Raw genomic sequence first — 23,913 nt, 5'->3', positions numbered from 1 at the left:
TATCTATTTAATATATTCACTGGGCCATGGCATTTTCATTTTGATCTTTGCTTCAGAATTAGAATGTTTTTTTTTTATTAATAAGGAACCAGAATGAACCAGCTCTTTTCTCATCAAAGGAAGGGCTTTAGAGATAAAACAGGGCTACACAGCCACCAGTCACAGCTGAACTGATATGGGGTCATTCAAGGTCATGCGTCCCAAAGGCACAAGTGCCAACAATACCCTGAACAGGAGTCCGGCCAAGAGCGGTAACCAGCCACCTGCACTGGGGGGGCGGGTTAACTGGAGCTCGGAGACAGAAGTCAGTGCGCACACAGGAACATGATCGTGTGCGTGCTGAACAAGGCACTTTTCACGATCGCTTTCACGCTTCAAGTCCGCATTGTGCAGCACATAAAACATACATGAATGTTGTGCCAACATGGAAGGTAGACATGCTTTAGCTATGGTGGTGTTCCACATCCTAGCAGACGGCGAAGAACCAGAGGACTCCTACTCACAGCGTCGAGAGAACCATAAAGACAGCAGCTCTCATCCAGCCTGCCTGCACTATTCAATGTGATTAGCAGACAATCATCACATCAGTTTGCAAGCATCTGAGACTTAACCCACTTGCTTGAGTGTGAAGTGCCTTTGAAATGGCATCAAAATTGAGTGTCAGTCGGCAGACTTTCATTCTTTTGCACTGTACCATGCAATATGAAATAAATTGCCCCATAAACACAACTAGCGGCTCAGGTCCACATTCAGAGTACAGTATCTGGGATTTCAAATGACGAGAAGATCTTAGCGATCGCTAACGCTACCTGCTATTATGGGTGCCATGACAACAGGATGGAGCGCATTTTAAAACAGGTGTATAAATTACCTGCCACCCAAATTTACTCTGAAGGCCTTGCTATTTCAGTAAAATGACAACAGCCACTGAGGAAATGGAGGAGAAAAAAAACCAGGAAATTCTAGATGAAAAATAATTGTCTGGGGGTTTCAACATGAGCCCTGAACAAAACAGTCTGCATGAATAAATCTACACAACTGTGCCATCGTACGGTACCTGCTTAACACTGACAATGCAGACAAGTCCTTCAAGACCTACATATTAACTAAATTATCCCATGTAACTTGGTTCTCCAGCTACCCATTTTAAACAGGGTTTACATTTAAAATGCAAATAAAATTAGGAAAATGTCAGAAGGTGAATTAATTTGCTTATCAGAAATAGAAATCAGAGTAAGACCTACAGTGTGGGATGTAGAGCTGGGTGGGGATCGGTGCCATTGGCTTTGGATGAACTGAACCATCAGTCTGTCACTTTAGCTTCACGCCCCCTAGTGGAATTAGAGTCCCACCCCCCATGCCTACGTTCCCACCTGCCTCTCCCTCCTTATTATGTTCTGCCTACCCTGCAGCCTACTCGTTCTTCTGCCTGTAACATCTCTCCTGCCATCAGAAGCAGCACACCTACCTGCCAACACCTGCCTCCCCCCTGCCCTCAAATTTAAATTGTACAGTATGAATTGGGGCTCTCTTGTTTATTTGACTTCCTTTGCCGGCCCGTGGAGGATGGGCTCCCCCTTTGAGTCTGGTACCTTCCAAGGTTTCTTCCTTCTAGAGAGGTTTTCTATGCTATTGTCGCCTCTGGCTTGCTCACTGGGGGCTGTGGGCAGGGATAATGTAAAACGCTTTGAGAAAATGTGAAAATGCACAATAAAAATTACATTGAAGAAATTCAGTCGATAGAACCTTTCCTTCTTTCCAATGAACCCTCATGGGGATTAAGAGCCAAAGAACAAGGAGCCAAAGCATTCGACGGTGCAGCACAGACACACCATCGTTTTCCAAGCATTCGACGGTGTAGCACAGAGACACCATCGTTTTCCAAGCATTCGACGGTGCAGCACAGACACACCATCGCTTTCTAAGCATTCGACGGTGCAGCACAGAGACACCATCGTTTTCCAAGCATTCGACGGTGCAGCACAGACACACCATCGCTTTCTAAGCATTCGACGGTGCAGCACAGAGACACCATCGTTTTCCAAGCATTCGACGGTGCAGCACAGACACACCATCGCTTTCTAAGCATTCAACGGTGCAGCACAGAGACACCATCGTTTTCTAAGCATTCGACGGTGCAGCACAGAGACACCATCGTTTTCTAAGCATTCGACGGTGCAGCACAGACACACCATCGTTTTCCAAGCATTCGACGGTGCAGCACAGAGACACCATCGTTTTCCAAGCATTCGACGGTGCAGCACAGAGACACCATCGTTTTCCAAGCATTCGACGGTGCAGCACAGAGACACCATCGTTTTCCAAGCATCTGACGGTGCATCAGAGACACACCATCGTTTTCCAAGCATTCAACGGTGCAGCACAGACACACCATCGTTTTCCAAGCATTCGACGGTGCAGCACAGAGACACCATCGTTTTCTAAGCATTCGACGGTGCAGCATAGAGACACCATCGTTTTCCAAGCATCTGACGGTGCATCAGAGACACACCATCGTTTTCCAAGCATTCGACGGTGCAGCACAGAGACACCATCGTTTTCTAAGCATTCGACGGTGCAGCATAGAGACACCATCGTTTTCCAAGCATCTGACGGTGCATCAGAGACACACCATCGTTTTCCAAGCATTCGACGGTGCAGCACAGAGACACCATCATTTTCCAAGCATTCGACGGTGCAGCACAGAGACACCATCATTTTCCAAGCATTCGACGGTGCAGCACAGAGACACCATCGTTTTCTAAGCATTCGACGGTGCAGCACAGAGACACCATTGTTTTCCAAGCATCTGACGGTGCATCAGAGACACCATCGTTTTCCAAGCATTCGACGCTGCAGCGGAGACACCATCATTCTCAAACACTTTCATTTGTTTGATATTCATCCTCAATTACAAATAAATGGCCATTAAAACAATGCAGGTACAGTGTGTAAGCATTATGCACAAGGTATAATAGGATATTATGCAGGACAAACACAATTTCATAAATATAGCTTTTGGTATAAATTAGTCTAGCAGTCACTGTGACCTGTGATGACAGATCTCTGGAGTAAGTCTCCTTAGACTTAACACTGGGGTGACCATGACAAGTCTGATTTAATATCCCTGGGGCCAGTGAACATAATCTTAGTGTCCTCTGTGGAGTGTGATGACAACGTGAACATGGTTTAGATTACAATGGTTACATAAAATCACAAGCCATCCTCGTTATTTGAAATGGAAACAAAATAAAAATTGGGGAAAAACTTGTGAAATAAGAGAATTCAACTGTTTGGTCACTTTTACTACATGAATGGAGGGTGAAACCTTTAACATCTCATTTCCGTAACTTTTATGCAAGTACATGAAGTACATTTGTCTTCATGTACACGAAGTACATGAAGACAAAATGAGTCCCTTTTCACAGGTTTAGGCACTTCTGATGACACGGCACAGCGTACGTTTTCATGAGGCTCCCGCTTTCACGAGCGGCAGACAGTACCACGGCCAAGAAATGAGTTTCTCATGCATTTTTGTGATACGTTTGGTGGTGAAACAGAAGCTTGAGCCAGCTATTTCACAAGGGGCCGACACATTTCCATTTTAAAACCAATCACCGGAAACCCCCAGCTACGCGTTTTCTAAGCACACGCAGCCTTAGCCAGTCATGCAAGGTTTAGCCTAATAATGAGACGGCCACCCTTTCATTGTTGGAGAAACAATTTATTCAGCAACGCATTCATTGCACAGCACAGTACTTCAGTCCTCCGTAACAGATGTCTTCCTCGGCGACAACGCGAGGTCCTTCACCTCATTGGTCAAAGAGAGAAGCTCCTTGCGTACCGCGTCCATGTCATCACCATGGGGGGCCCCGGAATCGCCCTCCATCTCACCTTGGGGCAGCTTCCTGCTATGGCTGACCAGCTGCTTGACCACCAGGGCTTGGTACTGGGACAGGAGCCTTTGCTGACCCTACAGGACATCGACATGCCGTGAGAGCGTGACGCGGCTGCTTAACCTCAAACAGCAGGAGCCACTTCTACCAATCGCAAGCCGGAAAAACAAAAAATGCACCCGAGACTCCGACATTTATAGCGACATCAAGGTCTCTCATAATTAGGCGGTACTATTGATAGACGAGAGCTCTGCGGGATCCAGAATCACATCCAGGGGTTATTTCTGTGTTTCATTTATTAATTTTGGCATACGGGCACTCCTCCACACAGACCTCGGGGATGCGGCCAGTCAGCGCGTTAATGATCTGGGGCACGCAGCGGCCGGGGGCGTGAAGAGCACACTGGCTGCTCAGCTGGAATAACAGCACGCTGGTCAGGTGAAGCACCAGCGCCGGCTCCTCAGTCTGCTTCAGCTGCTCCGTCAGAGCCTGCCGATGCTGGAACAAGGCCTGCCTGCGTGAACAGAACGCCGTGGATGTCAGCACTGCGATCACATTCCGCCTGCCTCGCAGCCTGGGAAATAGCTACCAGAATGGTCCAATAAATGGCATTAAACCATCATTAAACCAACAATTAAGGACTCGATACACGTTAGCGCTGATAATTGCATTTAACTAAAATGAACTTTCAAGAGGTCTTTAATATCACATTATTAGGGTATACTGGGGAAAGTATATTCCACACGGCTCAACAAAACAATTGCATTCCAACTGAAAAAACTACAATCAACAATGAACAAAGGAGCAATTAATGTAAACAATGAACAAACACTAAAGAGGTCACAATGGTCATTGAAGGAATTTCTCCACACCTTTCTCGCTTCTTGTCTCCTTTCTTGAGCATGAAGCCACACACCTCAACAGAGGGCTCTAAGTAGGTCAGGAAGTCTTCAATGCTCTTAAAAAAACACACACAGAGACAAACTGCAAACACTTCACCTCCAACCTAGCACAGTGTGTCAAAGCGCCATTGTTCCTGTGAAATGCATTCATTCAAGGCTTCACATGGGTCTGATATTTAATACTTAATAATTCATACTGAGAAGCATCAAGGTACTGCAGAGTGCTGACTCCAGCACGGACAGCCATACAGATTCACAGGGCAGTAACTAGAGTGCGGGATGCAAACTCATAACCGTGGAGTGATCAGTTTCAGTTCCCGCTCTAACATCATTGACTGTGGTGCTAAACATGAATCACAAGCAGACAAAAGTTGCAATAGAAAAGTTGGCCAGCAGTTGGCTGAGCAGTGAGACAGGAATAAAGCTAACAACCAATAAAATGAACAGCGTAAAACTGCGTAAAACTGCTAGAGCGGTAGAAACATCGCATTAGGCCTGGGTGACTTCTGAAAAAAATATGCCATATTTAAATTTTTATGAACTCGGATAATCAATGATATCAAGTTGTCCACCACTCCCAGACACACGCAAACATACACGCGTCTGGCATCAGTTGTCACCCTCAAGCACGCATGCTTCTGGCATCAACTCTGTTATCTTGGTTTGTAGCTAATCTAAGCCTATTTCCCTAAACGAAGGTGCTAACTGGTGGTCAACCACTATCAGACACAGATATCAGGATGCTTGAGAGTACAACAAAATTTAAAAAGCGGCAAATATGGATGGTTTGTGTAACATGCATACAACTCAAACTAAAATTCCCTATGTGTACTTTTTTGGCATGGTGGAAATGGACCAAAGCATAATGTTGTGCAATTTTGGTTTGGCCCATTTTTTATTTTTGCCCAGGAAAGAGTTTGTACACTTTTCGATCAACAAATTTCCATGACTTTTTTCACGACTTCAAGCTAAATTTCCAAGAATCAATTCAAAGATTTTTTTGTTCAACCCCCAAGTTGCTATGTGATCATTGTCGCCTGACACTCGGGCTGCCACTGACGACTATTTTTTATGGATTAATCTATCAACTATTTTACAGATTGGTCGATTAATCTAAACCATTTCATTTACGTTAAATTTGACAACAAACTATGTCATTGCAGGGCTTTAGATAATGGACTCTGGCTTGTCCGCACTATAAGGACATTATTTGCATCCACAATTCGATAAACAGATTAGTAGCATGCCTCAAATATTAATGGAATGCATATTGTCATGGGCAAAAGTTATTAATCAGTATAAATTCAGCGTATCTTTATGGCTTTAATAATGATAGTATTTAACAGCAACAAGGACAAAAGTTATTTAAAATTTAATAAACATGGTTTAGCCTACTCTGGTGTTCCATCATGCAGAATAGCACCTGTGTTTTCTCTTCAGGCGCTCGTGTATAGTGCTATCACAGTAGTATGGCACTAAAACTTTGCACGATGTAAAACCACCTTTTTGTTTTGTGATAATTAGAACTAATCCCATAATTACCTAGTGATATTAGAGGAAAACATTTCTTATAATGAATTGAAGCATTTTAGAAATCACAAAGGTAATTTAATAAAAATATTTTTTTAAATATCAATGTTGACACATTTTCAGTGTTGACGTCATTGACGTTGACTAACCACGGCCCAACATATACTTCATGTAGGGGAACCAAGTGCTATTACCTTGCATTCATCCTTTGGATATGGATGCACCTACCATTGCACATAATTTTACAGATATGGATGTTGCTTTTCTCTCTTGCTCAGATGCACAACATCAAAAACGCTGCATAGTTTAATTTCCATCTGGTGTAATAATGGTGAGCTGAACAATTATTAACCAACTAGACTATCCTAGCTATCACCAGACAGAAATTCATTAATTTATTCCTTATATTTGCAGTAACAAGAAACAATCAATATTGAGTAATAATAATAATAAATAATTTATAATAATGTGTGTTGCAGCTGTTAGCAATGGAATTGTAAGATAGAAATGACTTTGCACAAATTGTGAATTTATTTTAAATATAAAATGTGTTCTTTCCCTTAACCACTTGAATAGCACCAACTCTCTCACACACATTTTTTTTCACGCTGTCTGACACTTGAAGTTGAACTTTACACATTCTGTATATTAATATCTCTGCTAGCTTGCACTCAAGAGCAGTCATTTCCACAGGCAGCACATGAAGCGTTTATATGCGAAGTGCACTGTGTCGTCTCAAAGCAGCACACACAGTCGCACACGCAATCGCACACGCAATTTGTTTATAGCATCTAACATTTCAATCTTACACATTCTGTAACATTGGATACACTTCAAGATTATTTACTATTATTATTATTACTACATTTATCTTTTGTGATACATTTATAATGTATATATTGAGCTTATGTCACACCAGGGTAATAAGGATGGAATTCATAAATAATGTCTAATAAACTTAATGATAAATTTACACAGATTGTTGCCTTTGCTTACAACACTGTATTACAGCAAATCAGACCTTTTAGTTGAAATTTTGAGTATCAGTAGTTATGATTAAAAGCTGAAATATTATCATATGGTAAAAAGAATACAACACGAGAGACACGGTACAGTAACAAATAATAATAATGAATTGCAGCCTGAACCTTTTACCCTGGAATGGAAAATTTTGAGTACTCAGTACTGAAAGATAATAATAATAATAATAATCTAATAATCGATACTTTATTAATCCCCGTGGGTAAACTGTCTTTACGCCTCCCTCAACTTGCTTAGCCCACTGAGCCACATGCTCCCCATATACATTTGTACCATGTTGACACGTATTGGCATTTAGGGGCATTGCCATTACGTGTCGAGACGTACTGTAGAGAGGGGAAAAATGCCATGTCGGGATGTATTCTCTCTCGTTTTCTGTCCCAACGGCCAACCATACTCCCGACCTGCATTGACGCGGGATACCGCTCAAGAGAGACGGGATATACTGCGATTTGTCAATTAAAAAAAAATAACGTAGTTCTCAAAAATCCCATGACTTTTCCGAAACTCTGATATTTTTTATTTTCCATAACTTTCACAGGTCTGGAAAACGGAATCTCTTAATTCCATGATTTTCATAACCATACAAACCCTGCCAGGAGTAAATGATTAGATTCATTAATGTTCATAAATGAATTTGATGTCCGGTCGACAAACGACTTGACTTGCTGTGACCACAACAGCTACCTAAAGCTTTACCAAAAAGCAGCCGCTGTGATACACTCCAGTGACTGAATATGGGAGGATGGTTTTGGCTTGTGCCCTTTCAATCCCGAGAGTCTATCACCAACTGCGGCGGAGACTCACTCTTCCGTTCAGGCTGTTATGCAGCTTCATCATTGGTGCCTTGGTGTCCTCTGGCAGCTTAGCCAGGATTCTTATCCTCACCTAAAAGACACACGATAATTATGACGCTGATAAAAAAACAAGCGCCAAAGTCAAACTCATGGTGGGGTGGGGGGGGGGGGTTGGGGAGGGCTGCTCACTTCATTCGTGACGGAGCCGGGAGACTCCACAGCGCTCATGAACTCAGCCGCGGCAAAGGTCAGGAGGACGTTGGTCATGTCTGTGCACACGGTCTTCAGGACGTGTTTCGCAATACTGGCCTGGGTTTCATCTGAAGGGGTGGGGGTGCAGATTTTACAGATTAAAGAAAAGCGATCTTAATTAAGCACAGACTATAAGCCTATGATAACATCTTAAAGCACAGAGGGGCTGAACCCACAGCAAAGGGCTGGCAAACTTAAACCCCACACCCAGGATATGTCTTCCCAAGCACTGGGAAACACTCACTCTCATTTTTGTCAGAAATAAAACAAATGCATGCATATTTACTAAATTTCAATTTTAACGTTACACAGATACTGTAAATATAATAGCAATGATGTGAAACCGTACTGATGTTCTGTTGTTGACAAAACACATTGCAATATTTTTCTTTTTACATATATTTTGCTTTATCAAGCTTACAAAGGCGATATTTCTATGCGTGCTGGTAAGGCTTTGTGCTTGCACGCCTCTCTCGCTAGTTAGTGACTGTGCTTTTCATTATGTTGACTGCATAATCACAAATTAATTATTGATTTGTATTAAATGTGTGCTAATTATGTGGGGAAAATGACCTTTTGCCGATTGCTAGTATAAAATTGGGCACTAGAGAAAACACGCTATTCTGTATATGTTCACGATATTCCTATTATCCCAGAAACACATGAACAGGCCTGGATTACATTTAGTCTATAAACTGACCCTTCAGCCCCGACACACATTGTATTAGCCAAGAATTCACGGGACAATTTGGCATGGGGGGTCATGAAATAAGATGAAATATTTTCATCAGTAAAATGTGCAACCTTCTTAAAAATGATATGCAAATAGCAGACTGAAGACGTAAAAGTTTCTCTCTGATGAAGGTAGCTTTTCTACCTGGGAATAACTTGGCGCCCTTCTCGAAGAGCCTGATGTTGTTGTACAGGTTGCTGATCTCCTCCTGCAGCTCCTTGACGTTCTGCTTCCGGCCAGCCCCAGGACCGGCGCCGGACGTCGACAAGAAGGCAGCCCGCACGACTTCCTGGTACAGCCTGGTGAGCGGCCTGCCGCACGGGACGACACGGAGCTTATAAGTTGGGCGCCCCCTGGAGGCAGGGCTGTGTCAGCGCCATGCCGATAAATGGGCACGTAAATGAAAACAAACCGCAGACCTGAGTATGTGCTCCGCCAGCTCCGAGATCATTTCCTCAGGACAGTCACACACTTGCTCCTGTAGGACGGCCTCCACCTGCTCGTGGGACATGAAAGGGACTTCGGCTTGTTTGTTTCGGCCTATGTGGGGGAGAGAAGGGGGAGGGGGGATATAATTGAGCTCTGTAATTAAGCTCAGGGGCATTACACCATTCTTCGAGAGATGTAATTGCAGGTTATCAGCTGCACCGCCCAGGATCGCATTCGAGAATGACATACGCAAAACCGAGAGATGGGCCCGGACCCCCACCGCCGTGTGTGGGTCTCACCCTACCCTGTGGGGCCGTCGCCGCCTCCTCGTCGCTGTCCTCATCCCTCCTGCCTTTCTTCTTTGTCTTCCGGATCCGGATCTCCCTGGCGTTGCCGCCTCCTCCCGTTTTCGTGCTCCCGCTGCCCTCTTTTGGCACAGGGAAGGGGTGGGATTTCACACTAAGAAGCACTAAACAGCTTAATAAGAGGCAGCCCCGGAAAAACGAAACAAAACAGCCGACGGCTGAGGCAGCTCACCGCCCAGATTCACTGTGGGTTTTTCTGCTCGTCATCCTTAAACTTTTCTTTATCCCTGTCCAAAACCTTCCAATTATTTTCTGCCCACATGCAATCGCGTCTGCTGCGACCCTTCCGGCAGCGATCCACCCGCCCCTCCCGAGCTTCCCTCCCCCGCACGCAGCGCCAGACAGGAGGCACGGCGGACCGCACCTGCCGCTTTCTTCCTCCTCTCCTCCTTCCTGTCCTTCTTCCCAGGGGGTGCCGTGTCAGCCAGAGTGGGGTTCTGCTTCAGGTCGTCCTCGGATATCAGGAATACTGGGTTGTTCTTGATTTCCTGGCAAGGACGGCAACGCAAAAAAACGTATCCAAGATGAGATATTTTAGATGGCGAAGGAGGCAGATCACGAACCCGAAGGAGCCTGCCGGTGAACCGCAACGCTCATGCAATTACATAAAAATAAACAAACAAATTCCACTAACGAGTCCCTAAGAAAGAAGACTTACACAGCAGCCAAATGTAACTCATATAGTAAACATTTAAGAAAAATACCAGGGAAGTAATGTCATACTCATCAAAGAAGCTGGAAAATGGGGTTATTAGTGCAGAAGTTGAAGCTGACATTTTTTCCATCCTCGCATGGTTGGCATGGTTACGGAGGCGGCAGGCTTACCTTCTGGGCCTTCTGCTGCATGGACTGCTCGAAGAACTTCAGGCAGCTGCTGATGAACTTCTCGCTGACCACCATGGTCCCGCACAGGAGCCGGGCCGACGACTGCACATTCGCGGCCCTCATGACTTCGTTCACCAAGATGGCGACGTCCTCCGAGGACAGACAGCTGGGCAGCAGGGGCTGAATCGGAGTGGTACGGGGAGCAGACTAAAGACACACTAGCACCCACACTACGGACTTAAGAGCATCTACAGAGAAAAAAACACCCAGATATGTCGTCAGTCCCAACTGGTCTGGGCTCAGAGACAAACCTGCACGTCAATCCAAGTGCCCGAGGTGACAGCCTCTTCGACAGAAGCCTCCACTTGCTGGATGATGGTCTGGTCCACGCAGGAAGCCTGCAGGAACAGCAGCTTTCTCCCGCGGAAGCGTTTCTTAATGTAGCCGACAGGATCTGGGATGCCGAGGCGGTTCAACGCGTCGAATTCTGCACGCAGACCCAAACCAAGCCACGTCTCAGAGACACAAGGGGCCAGCGCTGGCCTTACAGTACAGCACGTGTTTGTAAGAGGCCTACAGAAGGGGAGCTGAGCAGCTCAGCGGGTCCGTAATCAGAAGGTTGCTGGTTCAAATCTCAGGGTCAGCAGAGTGATTTCACCAGGCACTTGAGAAAGAGCCATAACCCCATTTTCCTCCAGGAACTACTGGGCCCCGCTACCTCAACTGTACATCGCTGTGGATAAAAGTGTTTGCTAAATAAATAGATGCTAAAGTCTGATGATTGCAGACACAGCGAGGAACCCTGACATTAAATCCTACTTCTTCATAGACACTTTAATGAGTATTAAGATATATAACAGAGGCAAAACAGAACCATTTTAAGGCCCTTTGGAGTAATTAGTTGAATAAAATACATTGTACAGTTATTTAGTGAATGCTGTTACCCAAAGTGACCTACAGCTGAGAAAGTCGAGTCGGACAGAACTCCTGGAGCGATTGTTCAAGAGCCCAATGGTGAAATCACTCAGCGGACCGTGGGAACTGAGCCAGTCACTAGATGCACCGCTCTCACCAACAGAGTCACACACTCTGACTATTTATATTACTACCTGTACATACTCTTATGTGTGTGTGAATATATATATATATGGTCTCCACCCTATTAAGGGGGTCCAGGGGACTGTATTGGCTGGTATTGATTATTCTTGGGGTACGCCCCAAAATTTACGGCCATGCATTCATGCATGCTGTCCCTACTAACAATAAGCATGATGCATTCACCATACAACAACTGTCTGACTAATTTATAATTCACTACCGACGTTACAACAATTACCACCACTGGGTACTGCAGTGAGCTTCAGCATTTTGAACATCACAGTAAAGCCAGTTATCACACCCTACATAAGCACCCAAATATCAGTGTACCCAAATATCTGTTCTGCTCCAGGAAGGAATCCACCCAGCTGCTCTGCGTTTTGGAGTAGATGTCCGGGATAAACACAGCCTTATCCTGCCGGCCGCCAACCACGGAGCCTCTGAGGCGGCTGCTATTCACCAGCTCTTCCAGGACGGCTGACAAACGAGAGACACACTGACGGCTCAATAAGACAGTACGGTGCTTTGGGGTGCCGGCATGGTTAACACTTAACAGCATCCCCCAGAATACATATGAAGACAGACCAACATTTTCATCAACTTTATTGATACCAGCGAGAAAGTCTTGAGGCGCCAGATACCGAAATGTACCTCGTACTGAAAATATCAGTAAGACTTTACTTAAATAACTTATGTGTAATATACTATAGATAACTTCATAATGCAATATAATGCATTCATACAGTACTACAAACATGGCTAGAACCATTTATAAAATAGCATACCACATTATAGCCATGTTTATTATGCATTGTGAATGCTCTGTGAAGCTCTCATCTATAACACACTATCGATACCTTCATAGTCCATTATAATGGTCAGTATAAGCCATTATAATGCATTATGAAGGTAACTCTAATGCACTATACATGGATGCTTTAAATATACTGTTACCAAAATATCTGTTTGAAGTACAGAGGTTGTGCAGAGTGATCGGGTAAAACAAGGTGCTGTTTCCACACAGACCCATTTAAACAACAAAGTAATGACCAGTGCAGAAAAACAGACAACAGTAAAACAATCTCTTCATCATTTATTCACACATCCTAGAAATTGCACGGACTGTAGGTGGGCTAGCTATCTCAGGTATTCGAGAATACTATGAAAGTGCCCCACCCCATGCTCACCATGATTACATGGCTGTTTTTTTTAAAAGCGTCAATTCTACCCGGCTAAATTTCAGTCTGACGGGGAAGCACAACTCTGGAAAGCTGGCCTCTAGCTCCAGAACACAGCATGTGACAGGAAGCTGAAAAAGGGACACAGCTGTCAAACCCCAGCCACAAAAATAAATAAAAATAATCACCTCACCTGTCACCCACTGATTTGAAAAACGCGGGTTACTGTGCCTGTTTGTTAGTAGTTTGGGAAACTAACTTAAAGATTAGCCGTATGAACATAAATTCAATGCCAGATGTATTAAGCTTTGGCAGCTGGTTAACCCTAAATACCCCCTGCTCTGGCTGGATAAATGCCCAGCTCTTTTGAGGGCATGGCAACATCCCAGTAACAAACTGCATCAGACCTGCACAGAAAACATACCATCTCCACTGCTTTGCATGCAATTTTAATTCTTTATGCATAACAAATCTTTTTTGTAAATGAAATGCTCTAGTGCAGTGTTTCTCAACATGGTCATAGGGGACCCCCCCCAGCAGTCCACGTTTTTGCTTCCTCCCAGCTCCCTGTCAGACAGTCCAGTCGATAGGGAGCAAAAACATGGGAGTGTCTTGGGTCCCAGAGGACTGGTTTGAGAAACACTGTTTTCACTAATGTCGATTTGTCACTAGGGCTGCAACTAACGACTATTTTGATAGTCGACTAGTCATCGACTATTAAAACGATTAGTCGACTAATCGGATTATAAATTGCATAATTATAAAATGGCTCCTATTTAGCTACCAGCTTTTACATTTAGCATGAGGTTATTGTTCGACATCAATGCCGCAAAACAACACATGTAAAATGGGAAAGAGCTGTCGTGCGATTGATTGTGCAAATAGATTTAACACGAAATGGGAGGTTTCTTTTTAGAGATTGCCAAAAACTAAATAAGTAAGTATAGGGTGTGGATTGGTCACACATGGCTGATACCCGATCCGTCAAATAGGTCTGGATCGGCACCGATCCGAATTTCTGATACAATATTTGTTATAATCAGGGCTGCATATAACTGGTACGCAAGTACGCATTCACCTTTTATAAGCGATACGTGCGGCAATCTTTTGCTGTGACAGTGCAATACGTATTTTATGTGCATTTGTGCTGATATGACAAGAAATTATCATGCATTTTAACCTTAATATGCTAATTTGTACTTCATTTGCGGTATAGGGGTTAAAATGCACGGTAATTTCTTGTCATATCAGCTATTTATATAGCCTATGTTTACAAATAAAAACTCATTTTAAAGCAGGCTGAAAAATCCCAAGATCCTGACCCAAAATACGGGAAATTTAGAGCAGCTTCCCATTGCCATTCCTCTGTTAACAGCAAGAAAACGGACTTAAACTGCTGTTATTTATTTTTAAGGGAGCATAAGCTCTCGCAGCACTTGCGACATCGGAGCCACTCTCCTGAATCTTGAGCTTCAGAGTTTTGCCTTCTTTATTTAAGCAATGGGTTTTCTACACTGTTTTCTGACCTTTATTAGCTACATTTTTAGCGAATGAGACACTTCATGACACACCACCGACTTCCAAACAAAAATACGTTCTATTCTGATCTTTTTTGAAAATGTAAAATATACTACTACTAGCCTATTATTATGCCCTATTATTATTGTTGTTGTTGTTATAATTATTTATTATTATTATTATTTATTATTAGATACGCCAGACAACAAGAAGTCCGTGCTATTCACCCTTTTGTAGATCTCGTCTTTGTTTTCGGACATAAGAAAGTCTTTGAGTCTTTAGAGCGTTTAATATGCGACGATGCCTGATTTGTGGCCACCATTCTTCTACCTGTTGCTGAATGCTATTGTGCAAGAGCGAATCTCACCTGTGTGGTGTATTGGTGCAGTCTATTGGAAAGCGGTAGTATTGCACAAGTATAAAGGAAGGAAAACGTCTCACTCCGTTTAAAAATACGTCTGGCGACAATTATCGACAATCAAATTCGTCGGCGACTATTTTTATTGTCGATTTTTGTCGACAATGTCGAATAATCGTTGCACCCCTATTTGTCACCTCGCCTAAAAAAATACATTTTACAAGTTTCTGTAAATTGAAATGCCTTATATCCCTCTCCAAAGATCTGAAATCTTCCACTGCACATGATGAGGAACCCATAGTTAATCAAAAGTTATGGTGACAAGTTCTTACAATATGAATGTGGGTTCATGATGTATTTCAGTTTCTATTGATCATTCTGAAGTGTATCTAAATACAAATTCATCCTGTTGGTCATATCTCATGCGCTATCTGTTCACCATACTGTAATGAGATGGGGATTCTCCTCCCACACATCAATAAAGAATCTTAAGTATTACAAAATTAAGTTACAGCACTGAGTTATGGTCTATCTTCACTTACAAAGCTTCCATTGATTATTCTCGCCTGTGAAACGCCCACGCACATTCAAGTCAGCTAACATACACAGAGACGCCAACTTTTATGGAGTTCTTGGAGAATTATGGCACTTTTTCCACTGTCCCCAAGAAGTGTTTTCCATTGTAAAGTATGTGAGCCGTAGCCAAGCCACAGCGGTACTGACATGGTCACATGACCAAACTGCGCTGGTTGAATCACTACCATCTGACTGGTCGAAATGCAGGGAGATACTGATGTTCTGCTTCGATTTGCAAGGATTATCTGAAGGAAAAAAGGGCCTAGTCTATATATATATATCATTCATTATTAGTAGTATCTCACATTGTAATGTACTGGTACACTTAGTATTAGTACTGTGGAAAAAGTGAATGTAATGGATTCGTAATGCAAAGTTACAGAAGCAAATGCTAATTGCGCTAGTGTTTGATGCTTGCATAACAGTAGTATGGGAGTGGAAACTAGCACGCAGTAAAAAAAATAAAAAATAAAATAATAATAATAATTTAAAAAATGCACATAGTAAATCATAATGCACCCTGTGTGAACAGTAAATGAGTGAGTCTTTGGTTTTATGGCAGTCGCTCTCCCAACCTTTACCGAGCCAATCCTTCTGCAGTGGAAAACCAAAGCGGGCTGGAACTGCCTTGTAACTAGTCTCTCTTCACCGTATGGCACAGTTCCTCTCTGCCAGTGGAAAAGTGCCATTATTCTGGCAAATGTTAAAATGATTCGCCGGTGGAACACAGCCTGCCGTGAGGACCGTGAACAAATTTAAAGAAGGTGACAAATGTCTCTTGGTGGAATGCAAGGGCGACAGAGATCTACTTACAATAGAGCAGGTGTTCCTGGAACCCATACAGGTTAATCAGATGATTTAGTTGTGTTGGCCTATAGAAAGATACAGTAATTGGATACTGGAAGCTTGATCAAGGAAGAAAAGAAGTATATTGTTGGAGCAGAAGGTGGGAGGGAGGGGGCACATTAATTTTCTTGAGTTTTCACAACTACTGCTAGCCAAAGGTAACCAAAAACTAGTAACATACGCCTATGTGGTCACAATTGTTAAAATTTTGCTATCAAAGCAATACAACCCAGACCAATCTAGGATGAAAACAACACAGGTATTTTAAAAACAGAAATATCATGTAATCAAAAATATATTTCCTATAAATACTAATATGTTTTAGTGAGAAATGCATTTGCTTCAGTTTTCAAGTGTCTGATAAAAATAAAAAAAAAGCTTAATTATGAAGTCAAGGCCATCACCACTGAAAGTGCAAACAGATCATTTTCACAAGCCTAATACAGAGCTATAAAACTGGATAAGCCGTGTTAGGAGGACTGTAGTTAGCCCGCCCGGTAGCGACGACCAGGGCCTACCGAGTCACTGCACTGAAGAGCCCACATATCCGGGCTCTGTGACGAGCCAGGAATGTCTGTGTGAATATCACTCCGCGGTTATACTCGTCCATCTGGCCTTGGATTATCCGGCCAAGACGCTGGGACAACACCTATGGATTAAAATATCAGGCAGGATGAGCCGTGGGGCGGGGGGGAGAGATGAATACTGCATGGTGTGTTACAATACAAGAGGAAGATATGCGCAAATGTAACCTTTTTATAAAATCAATAATATTAATCACTTACCGTCTTTTTGAGATTTTTTTCCTAAGCATTCCAGCACAACAATGAAATAAACAAAAGCTGCTTCCCTTTATTAAAAAAATGCAGGAATGTGTTTGATGCTTGACTTATCGCTCAAATGTCAGAACTGCACAACTGCATCATTTCCACTGTGTGACAGCAGCAGCTGGCTCTTTTACAGGAGCCAGTGCGGCCGCTCCCAGTTGCTGCTGCAGTGTGGCCTGCGAGTACAGGCTGGCAGATGGTCACTCCTGCAGTGACTCTGAATGGACCAAACAGCCTCTGTCTCCTATGCACTCCTCTTTTTCTTTTTTTGGGGGGGGGGGGGGGCTTCTCTTAATATCACATCACAATCTCATGTGGAACCTGAATAATGTTAGAAATATATTATATTTTCCTGTATTTATTTGAAACTTTATATGATCAATAATTATAATACTATACGTTCATATAACAAATGGTTGAAATAAATTATATATGGCTGAAAAATGTAGATTTTTGCGGCGGGTATCATTCAAATATACCCACTAAGACAAATGTCAGGCAAACATCCACTAGACCCACAGCATAGCAATGAAAAAGTGATGATATTAATAGAACAAAGACTGGTTCAAACTGTGATGTAAGTTAGCAATGGGAGGAAGTGTTTTAAGGAACTGTATGCTGTCAAACGCGAGTCGTCTGCACACGATGCACCTCAGTCAGGAAGTCCCCAGGAAGGTCATGAGTTTTGCAAAGCTCAGCAACATGGACCTGACCGACCTCCTGCAGTCTATCATTGACCTCTTCCGCCAGCCGGTCCAGGTAGGTCCTGGCGAGCACACAGACAAGGCGACGTTCACAGTCTGCACAACCTGCCGTGTTGAGCAGCTCACACACACATGATGCATGCTGAGGGATCTACTCTTTAATAAGAAGTTTCATGTCAAGCCAAATAGAGACCAGTGACATATTTCACCTTCCTTCACGAGATCACTGTCAATATGAAATTAACAGCTACAAGCGAAGGTAAACTGGAATTCATTTGTTTTTGCATACCCTATCTTGCTCTCCTAAGAGACAAAAGAAAATAGCCTGAGACCAGCCATTCATCTGGAGCAACAGGACCATCTTTCACGGTTAAGGGCGATGCGACTGCTCTGTCAGTCGTGGGATTCGAAACGGCAACCTTCTGATGACAGGCACAGACGCCAAAGCCGGGACCAGACAGCATCCTGCTACTGATACTAAATCAATGCACTCAAATTTCAAACTTGAATTATACATGGAAGGACTGATATTTGGCACTTATATAGATCACGCCGCGTACTTACTCATCAATAAGCTGCCCCAGAACCAACTGAGTGTTTCTGTCAGACTTTGCTATATCATTGGCTCTGCTTTCAACATGGACCAAGTCAACATTAATAACCTGCAAAGAGAAACATGCGGTAAATTCCCCTCCTGGTCAAACAAGGCAGGTAACTTGCCTTTAAAATGAGAAACATAACCCCCCCCAAATAGTTTACAATTACCATACACTATCAAATAGCTACAGATGCCAGACAGAAGCTAAGATATGCCACTAAAACAGGGTTGGGCAATCTTACCCGCAAAGGGCCGGTGTTTATGCAGGTGTTTGGGGTAACCTTTAGGTCAGCTGCTCAAACCCAGGTGTGAGGACTCCTCAACCAATCAGTCCTCTAATTAGTAATATAATGAGGGAGCTGCAGCGAAAACCTGCATACACACCGGCCCTTTGCGGATAAGATTGCCCACCCCTTCACTAAAACATATTAAACCAGAGTCATGATTAGCTTTCCCAAAAAAAAAAACCTTAAAGCATCTATTTTGTGTAAAACAGCAAATGAAGAAATTATCTGTGCTGGGAGGCTACTGACCTGTTGTAGGTCTACAATGTTCACCCGACCTTGGTTAAAAAAATATGTGAAATAAAAAAAAAAGACAAAAGAATTAAATCAACTGCAGGAACATTATCGAGAAAGCAAGCAATTTATATCATGACATTTAATTAGCATCTGCGCCCAGTGTCAGTTCACCCCAGTCACCAGCCTTGGGGGCTGTTGGAACACTTCCAAACTGACTGCGAGCACAGCGAAGATGGTCTGTCACCGGTTTCTCAGTACAAGTTTTCAATATGAAACCCGTTTAACACTTGAACTCGGTTTGCGAGGTGTCTATGACTGAGACTAACCTCCACGTATGTAGAGCTCATCGCGAATCTCCCTGCTGATCTGAGCAGGGGTGATGTACTCCTTTCCATCCAGTGTGTGTACAACATCCAGCTGCTTATCCTCAATTAGCTTGGCAACGATCTCAATGCAGTTCCGCTCTGATAACCTGGATAAATGACAGGAAAGAATGGGGAGTAACAGACTGCAGTACTGAATTAAATATAAACTATATTAAAATACAAGAACTTGGTTAGATTTTACCAGTCTGAATTATGACCAAACCTGCAAAGTCGCTTAAGTTAATTTTTTTCTGAAACTTTGTTGCAATTCATATACAATAGATTTTTACAGATACATTAAATACTTAAAACCCAAGAATCAAGTCATTATAGTCATATAGTAATTATAGTTGTTCTGTGATGCTGCAAGAATGACCAATATTTATCTGGACAGTCAGTGTATATTTTCTCTGGGGGGAAAAAACATAAACAAACAAGAATTTTTCCTGGTCTTGGAAAAGTTACAATCTTGTTGGATGACTGCAGCACAGTCTTGCTTCCAAAACAGCTTCTCAGGGACACCGCAGGCTTTCCATTTATCCGCTAAATTTCACCATCAGCTCATTTGATTAAACGTGATTGCTTGATTTTTTTAAAAGCATCAATCAAAATCTGACTTCTTTTTTACTCAGCAATATGACAGAAGGAAGAGATCCTCACTTAACCGTTAATGAAAATGCAGTCGACTGTCAGTATTGCAAAGCATAACTTAGATACAAAAGCACAACTACAATGCAAATAGGTCTTAAAAGTTTACAGTCTCACCTAATAATGCGAGGTTGCCATAGATGTATGCCATATAGCCTCTCGGAGTAGTCTGGCTTACCTTTGTCATCAATTTGACTTAAATTATTTTGTTTAAATTACTTTGTACGATTTCAGTGTCTCAAAATAATCGCTGCTAAAATGAAGGTTAGCCACATCGCTTAGCTGGTTCATCTTACATACGGTACATAATTACCATACAATATTATTTTTTGCGAACGTATTGTGTGGTTTGAGTAGGACCGAATAATACTGGAAAAAGTTAACATTCGCCATATTTTTGGTTTTTGTGATATTTAGGAGTTGAAAATTAACTATAGCCAAATGGAACTTGTTTTATCTATCTGTCACATAAGTTGGTGGTGTTACCGCGAGTTATGCCAAGACACAAAGCAGTGCTGACAAATTACTTGCTTTTGTTCAATATCATCACTATAGAATCTAAAATAGTCCATACAGTTGAAGAAAAATGTCTTTTCGCAAGCAGTTCTTGTTTGTTTTTCTCCTCCTCCACCATTCTGTTTAAATTTCTCAGAAAAGTACCACACTGTCTATGAGTGAGTCGAACAGAAAGAACGCAAATGCTTATGCTGGCTCAGAGAGCACCTACGGAGCTCATGCACAGGTGAGAAACTTTACATATTTTAACATATACTAGATAATGTTTATTGAAAAGGAGCCATCATCCAAATCGTAAAGCCTGCTAAGTTGCTAAGTTTTGTTTGCAATCACAGAAAAAATGTTTTAGGCACAAATGATTTGTGGTTTCTACCCAGCAGACTATCAGTCTCTGCGATGCGTCAGTTGCATGCACGCAAACCTCATGTTGCAGGCAGCCCAGTGAGTAGCCCAGCTACTGCACACTGCTGGTTCGTGTGCATGCATGAGCTGATGCCTGATCCTCTGGTTTCCTACCACTGTCCACAAAAATACAACGTAAGCTGAGTGGAAGAGCGAATGTGCACTGTGCAAGAACCCCATCCTGGGTTTGTTTCCACCTCGCACCAATCGCAATATACTATATTATATTATATACAAGCAATTACTTGATTAATCAAGTTAACCAGCAGATTACTGACATAATAAAACATTATTAATATAATCATTACCGATAGTCATAAACTTAGTTATTTAAATAATTTGATTAAGCACTGATTAGCCGAATATGGTTTGCTAGTGGTCAAGTCAACAATTAAATGCACATATTGTACTGACTTTAGGAAAGCTTTCGAAAACTAATACACTTTGACAGACATAATATCATGGTTTTACAAAAACACAAATCACTTAAAAATAAAGTTCTTTCATTTCTTTGCACACAATATATAGCCTATGGTCTTGTTAAAAGCAGTAACTAGTATAAATATCTCACAATATTATAGAACAGACGAGTGACAGTTTATTAATCCCCGTGGGGAAATTCTCTTTTCACCTATGCCATCTTGCTCTTAATGAGATACGGAGACAGTTGAGAGCAAGTGAGGTCGTTTCACTTTCAGACGAGCACATGAAATCTTACGCAAAATCTATATTATTCCATTATAAACCTGAAATCAGCTACATCAAAAACACTGTTAACACTACAGACTATTTACATGTTAATTAGACTGTGACATGTGTGCATACACTTGCATTGATTTGAAAATCTCAATCTAGCCAGCTGCCCAAAGCTGGCAACCCTGCAGATGCTGCTTCTGGTACAAGTATGGATATTAGAGGCACTACTGCGTAAATTGCATAAACGCCACCATTTAACGTATTTATATTTATTTTCTGAACTACATGTTTTGCTCTTTATGTTTGACTTCATGCACCTCTCTGCTGCATGCACGAGACCGTCTTGTTTTAACAGCAACAGCACTTCGTGAAAATATCAGTTGTGTTCCGCCTCTGTACTTTGCGGTCATTTGTACCAGACCTGGGCCATCACTAGTCAGTAATGTCAGTTATACATGTGAAATAACACCTTAGGCAATGTCCTTAAAGGACCCTCTTGCCTTAGCCTACACGTTAGCATGATACTACGAGCCGCGAGTATGTCAGGACATATAACGACGCACTGCGTGCAAGTAGATAGTCGTGTTGATTACATAACTAATATCTGGCTAAATATGTGGAGTCGTCAATTTATTTACACGTCAAATATACAAGTGAGCTCCTCAAGAAGCAGGTCAATTAGCTACATCCGGGCATGTATCAAGTTTTAAATGTAAATCACGCACATAATAGATCTTATAGACAATGTAACGGAACAAACGGGATCTTGGGGAAAATTACAACATCACGTAATATAAGTACAGTCAAACTGAAAGTTAGACAAATCAATTTAGTGTTCCCAGTTAGCCAACTAGCCATATCTCAGTGCAGTTACCTCTGAACCGTATCTGCAAACTGCGCTCTCTGAAAGTCTGCTGCTAAACGTCTTATTTCTTCCCAGTCGGCTGCCATTGCAATTGTTAAGTATAATAATACAATAATATACACTTTACAGGAAATTCGCTTTACTATTTACGTAGGTAGCCGCCTAAAACTGCGTAGCCAAAAGACACACGTCAACATAAACTCAGCGTTGTACGGGTCGCAGGATGGCACTAAATTATGAAGAACGCGTTAGGAAAAACAGCCGCATTTCCAAATATCCAACTCAACGACGTATGCAGCGAGCCAGCTGGTATTAAGATCTGCCTGGGGCTTAGGCGATTGCTAGCCCCATATGCGCTGTATCTGAGAGTTTCCTGACATGTTTCTAGCGTTTTTCATCAATAAACGAATAACCAGCTATGAATTACCACAAATATGTATTAGATTTTATATAATATCCAGGAAAGGAGTGATAATCAGAGATGCTATACTATTTGCTGTTTCTTGGGTCAAGTGCTTCAAGTATTATTGTCTCTGGCAACTGAGTGGTTCCATGTGCAGTATCCAGCACACCGCACAGCCAACCACATACATTACAGCTATGTGTATTTACATTTTAAAGTGTATGTAACCTTATTCATTGTATATAAAACCAGCTTAATACAGGCTGTAGATTCAGTTCTTAAACCTTCATAACCTGAATTCTGCCTGGTTCATCTATGGGCATTTAGATTTAGATTTTTCTTGGTTCAGTAGCTTGATGTATAATGCAGCACACCTAAAATTGAAGATAGTGAATTTCATCTTACTGTTATCATACCATTTGAGAAGATACTAAGAGCATTCAAAAAATAAGAAGGCAATAATGCAATAGGATCTTTATTGTCACTGTTCACAGAGCAGCAAAAATTAATTTAGTTGCACACCAGTCAAGTAAAAACATGCAAAATACAAACAATATATAAACAAAACACTGACGCATTCAGCATATATGTAAACATAAACACATGAATTTCACAAGATACATAAGTGAAAATGTAGTGTAAAGAGGCTATAAAATGTGCAATATACAGAAATAATGTTTTAATTAGTGCAAAACTGACGGAAAAGTGAAACTGTCATGGAAAACTGTACATGCACACTGAAGCATGGGATAGAACTCTTACAGCTGAGGGGGAAAAGTGATTTTTCAGTCTGGTTGTGCAGGCAGGAATAGACCTGTAATGTTTCTCAGATGGCAGGAGTTCGAACAGCTCATGTCCGGGATGGAATGGGTCTTCTATGATACTGAGAGCTTCATTGTAGCAGCAGTTAGTGTTGATATTTGGTAGTTGGTAGTTTTGTGCCCTTGTGTATACCATAGAGTTCCAGAGTAGGTGAGTATGCTGTCTATAGTGCTGTGGGACATATTACTCAGGAGTTGTTCTG

The 23,913-nt window shown here is 42.2% G+C and overlaps 1 protein-coding gene across 1 annotated transcript; it reads right to left on the bottom strand.

Moving 5' to 3' along the window:
- Positions 1 to 3,703: 3,703 nt before the first annotated feature.
- On the bottom strand, positions 3,704 to 22,716 carry ufl1 (UFM1-specific ligase 1). The gene is made up of 19 exons (XM_023810198.2): positions 22,496 to 22,716; positions 19,321 to 19,466; positions 19,007 to 19,035; positions 18,440 to 18,537; positions 17,823 to 17,937; positions 16,863 to 16,993; positions 16,312 to 16,370; positions 12,199 to 12,345; positions 11,082 to 11,257; positions 10,771 to 10,950; positions 10,310 to 10,433; positions 9,885 to 10,007; positions 9,571 to 9,691; positions 9,296 to 9,462; positions 8,356 to 8,486; positions 8,177 to 8,257; positions 4,769 to 4,854; positions 4,230 to 4,410; positions 3,704 to 3,973 (listed from the first exon to the last, which is right to left on the bottom strand). The coding sequence occupies exons 1-19, from the start codon at positions 22,570 to 22,572 to the stop codon at positions 3,761 to 3,763; spliced, it is 2,385 nt and encodes a 794-aa protein (XP_023665966.1). The 5' UTR covers positions 22,573 to 22,716; the 3' UTR covers positions 3,704 to 3,760.
- Between the last annotated feature and the right edge of the window lie 1,197 nt (positions 22,717 to 23,913).

This window comes from Paramormyrops kingsleyae, chromosome 19 (genome assembly GCF_048594095.1).
Source record: "Paramormyrops kingsleyae isolate MSU_618 chromosome 19, PKINGS_0.4, whole genome shotgun sequence".
In the NCBI taxonomy this organism is placed as follows: Eukaryota; Metazoa; Chordata; class Actinopteri; order Osteoglossiformes; family Mormyridae; genus Paramormyrops; species Paramormyrops kingsleyae.
The sequence above is the reverse complement of the archived record's forward strand: the minus strand, read 5'-3'. Positions and strand labels throughout refer to the sequence as shown.